This window comes from Phaseolus vulgaris, chromosome 9 (assembly GCF_000499845.2).
Source record: "Phaseolus vulgaris cultivar G19833 chromosome 9, P. vulgaris v2.0, whole genome shotgun sequence".
NCBI classification, from domain to species: Eukaryota; Viridiplantae; Streptophyta; class Magnoliopsida; order Fabales; family Fabaceae; genus Phaseolus; species Phaseolus vulgaris.
Window position 1 is genome coordinate 8637974 of NC_023751.2, and position 4580 is coordinate 8642553.

Here is a 4580-nt window from a genome sequence, read left to right on the forward strand (position 1 = left end):
TTTTAAAATCATTGATCCTTGCCATTTCACTCTTCTGTATATTAACCCTAATAGTTAAATCTGGCCATTGGCCATTATCTTTAAATGGACAAAACTACATTCCATACAAATTGATTTCCGGTATTTTTGTCTTTTAGTTTTACTTGCTGGTGCAAATTCAACTTTTTCTTTTGGTTGAGGAAGCTGAAAAGCATATCTTCAATAGAATCAGCACATAAAAATAGGACAAGAACATTATTTCACATAAATTGCCGGTTTAGCTTGAATGTAATAATTCATAAGATATGGGAGCCTAACTATATGATTCAATCATCTGTATCTGAACAAGACTCTGAATCTCCATCAGCTTGCAACTCGAAAGGTCTCAGTCTGTTTGTATTGGCTTCCAATGGAGGTAGTCCATCATCATCATCACTGTCCTCCAGCTCATTCTCTTGCTTGGAGGCAGAAGTTTCCTTTGATTCATCTACCATTGCAGTTTTAAAACTTTGAGGCCTATAGGTTGGCAAATGATTGAAAGAGTGAGTATAATGCCTTGAGTGTGAGTACCGTTAGATTCTACCATATAAAATCCAAAATTTGATATAGAAAGTAAATATATGATTAATCAACAAAGGAACCCAAAGCAAGTAAATACAAAAATTAAAACTGGAAACAGTAGCACACCATTCTGGAGTTTTCTGTAGTTCTCGAACTTGTTCGTAGAAAAGAACTTGAGAAACAAGGCATGCAACCTTGCTACCCGATTCAAGAGCCTTTTCCTTTCCAGTTTCATCAACAACAACAAAGCTCCCTGCAACACGAGAAAGAAGGGTTAAATGTAAACTCTTTGGCCGACGGGTTGGAGTAACATAAAATCTAAAAGAACACACATGGTGCATTAGCCAACACCAAACAGAACATGCAAGTAACTCAAAAACAACGTTTCTAGCAGTACACACTACAAATATGTTCAAGTTTGATAACGATGGATTGTTTAACAAAACAGGTTGGTGAAGTTGACATGGCTTCATAATAAATAGTTCTACACCCCATATCGACAAATTCATTGTTAGCTAAGAATTTTCTGAATTCTTGAACAATGAAGCAGTAAAGGTTTAAATAAAAACAGCTTGTTAAGTACAGTTGAAAAGAGGACAAACTATAACTATCCAGTGGTCCATGAATAAACTTTCACTAATGTCCAGATAGAAAATAGCAATTATAGCACAACCACTTCCTATCATGGACAGGAAAAGTAATACTATTATAATAAAGCAATTGATTTTGTTTTTAAAAACTAGGAATACAAAGTAACATGGCGTAGTACTGAATTGCTTTTTAAATAGGACATACCTCGTTTAATCCACACGCTTTTCTGAAATTTAGCAGGAAATAGAGCCAGTGATTTGTTGCCACATGCATCCATCACCTTCACACGTCCAAATCGAAATATAAACAAGAATCTATACACATAAGTAGTACACACATATTATAAAGGGTTGTTTACATTGAATAGAATAGACTGATTTTAAGATGACATATTGCTTTCTTTCCCCTTTTTCCATGCTTTTAATACAATCTGTATATTTTTCTCTCCATGTACTATTTTGTTCTATTTTCTTTCTTGCAGAAATGATAAAAGTATCCAGGCAATCCCTGCAACACCATTAACTATTTACTTTTATAGAAGTACCAATTGTTTTGTTACCATTACCAGGGTAGAACTGCAACTTATTTTCCTTGTGAATATGTATTTACCCCTTATTTTCACAGATGCAAACATTCAAACAATATTCCTTGACTAATTGAGAAGTTTGCAAGTTTCACCACAGTTATTTTATCATTTTCCTCAGCATAAATAAGAAAGAAAATTTGGAAGATTTAGGACTAGTAAAGCAGTACCTCAATGATATTAGAGCCTCGTAAAGACACCACCTTCATGATGTTTTGCCCTTCTTGAAGGGTAACATGTTTTTCCTCAGTTGCCCTCTTCAAATTCTTCCTTCCTCCTCTCATGGCCACCTAAAACCCTGATTTCCTACTTGTCAAGGTTTCTCACTAAACTCTGCATATCACAAATGGCGGTTTAACAGACTAACTCAAAAGACAACATTACATAATTCAATATTATATATTCCATTCTGTCATACATCTTCAGAAACACCAATAACGTTATGTTTCAAAAGACAGCAATGCAGAACAGTGTTTCAACCATCAAAAGGGGAAAAACTAAAAATCCCAAACCCCAGTAATACCATAAATTCATAATTCATAATCATTCTACACCCGAGCCTTCACACATTAACCATCCCAGCAGCTTTGAACAAAGCTTGCCAACTGGAATAAAAGTTAACCCACTTTGAACAAGAGAATTTGTAAGTAGGTCCAAACATGATTTGCTTCAGCACTAAAACCAAGCACAAAATACACTTTATAAAACTACACCTTTCATGTTTTGCAAAACAAACTAGTTTAATTGTCCGAAAAGCAATATAGTATTATTAGTTCATTTCCTACATAACCAATTCAAAAGAAAGTTTACCTAAATAGTTCAAAACCCAGTTAAATTAACTGGTTCTGTCTACGAAGAGTTTGAAACTTGTAATTAGGAGCATAACATGTGCCAATAAAATGTCAAAGGCAATCAATAAATAAATATTCTAGAAACTGATAAACTGGTTCCATAAGGAAATACTAGACAGCATTTTCTAGAGAAGGAAGCTTATAATTAAGAGTTATAGAGAATACTACTGCTTCCTCAGCAGGCTTGTTAATTCTGATTAAAAGATACAACAAAACGCCATATTTGAAAGACCAAGGCTATAAATTCCAGCGTACATTCTAAAATTCTAAACCACACAAGGAAGAATTTGTTACCAGGGAGGAAAAGTAATATCGACATCACCCAATTGCAATCCTAACATACAACAAGACATTTTTCAAAAGTGCATCGTTGAATAAATAAAGATCTCTATAGATAAAAGAACAGATATAATATAAGAATTTGAGTATAACCTTGATGAAACACAAATGCAGACACATATGAAAGCCCAGCACATTTCAGCTTAATAACAAAAAACAAACCATCAACCTGAATGACTGCGGCGGTGGTGGCGACTGACCCGAGAAAGTCACGTGGTGGTGACCATTGGATGCAGAATGTCGCGCGGTGGTGATGGTGGCGGTGACTGCGTTCGTGCTTCTTCTCCGAACCAGGACGACGGTGGTGGCGGTTGCTACGGTGATGGCGGTTGCGCGGTGGAGATGGTTGCTGCGGTGGTGGCGGCTAGCAGCTCGAAGGTGACCTTGGTGGTGCTGCTGTCGGGTGTTTGTGATTTAGGGTTCACTTCACCATCCGTACGTAACATTTTCTTTTTTATTTAATTTTTAATTATATTTTTATAATATTTATTTTCTTTATTTGTTGATATATGGTATTATATTAGAAGTAAATAATTATTTTAGAAGTAAATAAATATCTTATGTAAATAAATAATATTTATCATATTAGAAGTAAATAATTATTTTAATTTAATTATATATTCATATTTTATAAATTAAATTTATTGTAATATTTTTTTTAATAACTAATTAATGTAAGATGTATATTTTTTAAGTATATTTCTTGTTTAGTCACCTTCTAAACTTTATTTTATTGAAAGATAATAATAAAAGAGTAATTAAAATAAAATTAGATTGAAAAATAAATAATATATTAATTATAATTATTAAATAAATATTGGAATTATTTTAATAAATTGGTCTCATTGATTATGTAATATATGAAATGATATATTAAATTTAGTTATGGAGTGCTTTGTTAAAAAATTCGTATGTTACATTTTTCACAATTTTAATTTTTAAAAGAAAATAATATAATTTACAAAATAATTATTTTAGAAGTAAATAAATATTATATGCAAATAAATAATATTTATCACATTAGAAGTAAATAATTATTTTAATTTAATTATATTCGTATTTTTATAAACTAAATTTATTGTAATATCTTGTTTGTAATAACTAATAATGTAAGATGTATATTTTTTAAGTACATTTCTGGATTTAGTCATTTCTAAACTTTATTTTATTGAAACATAATAATAAAAGAGTATTTAAAATAAAATTAGATTGAGAAATAAATAATATATTAATTATAATTATAATTATTAAATATATATTGCAATGATTTTAATAAATTGGTCGGATTGATTATGTAATATATATAAAAAGATATATTAAATTTGGTTTTGGAGTGTTTGTTAATAAATTCGCATGTTACATTTTTCACAATTTTATTTTTAAAGAAAATAATATATTTCTCAAAATAATATAAGTTTATAAATTATTTTTTTTTATAAAAAAAACAATGAATAACTTACATCTGTATGTAATAATTTAAAAAAAATTAATAAGTTACATACGGAACCAATCCATATCTAATAATTTAAAAAAAAAATAGTTACATACAATAATTTAAAAAAAATTAACAATTTACATACGGAAATATCCCTATGTAATAATTTTTATTATTTTTATTTAATTTTAAAATCAGTTACATACAAAAAAAAATTGTATATAACAGTCTTATTTTTAAT

At 29.9% G+C, this 4580-nt stretch overlaps 1 protein-coding gene across 4 annotated transcripts; it reads right to left on the minus strand.

The window, feature by feature from the left end:
- Positions 1 to 221: 221 nt before the first annotated feature.
- Positions 222 to 3353, minus strand: LOC137820908 (uncharacterized). 4 transcript variants are annotated; one of them, XM_068625237.1, is made up of 6 exons: positions 3074 to 3336; positions 2860 to 2899; positions 1885 to 2047; positions 1336 to 1411; positions 667 to 793; positions 222 to 495 (listed from the first exon to the last, which is right to left on the minus strand). In XM_068625237.1, the coding sequence occupies exons 3-6, from the start codon at positions 1996 to 1998 to the stop codon at positions 306 to 308; spliced, it is 507 nt and encodes a 168-aa protein (XP_068481338.1). In that variant the 5' UTR covers positions 1999 to 2047; positions 2860 to 2899; positions 3074 to 3336; the 3' UTR covers positions 222 to 305. The 4 variants fall into 4 exon arrangements, with proteins under 4 accessions (XP_068481338.1, XP_068481339.1, XP_068481337.1 ...); XM_068625238.1 differs by having other exon boundaries at positions 2998 to 3332; XM_068625236.1 differs by lacking the exon at positions 2860 to 2899 and having other exon boundaries at positions 3074 to 3353.
- Positions 3354 to 4580: the final 1227 nt, after the last annotated feature.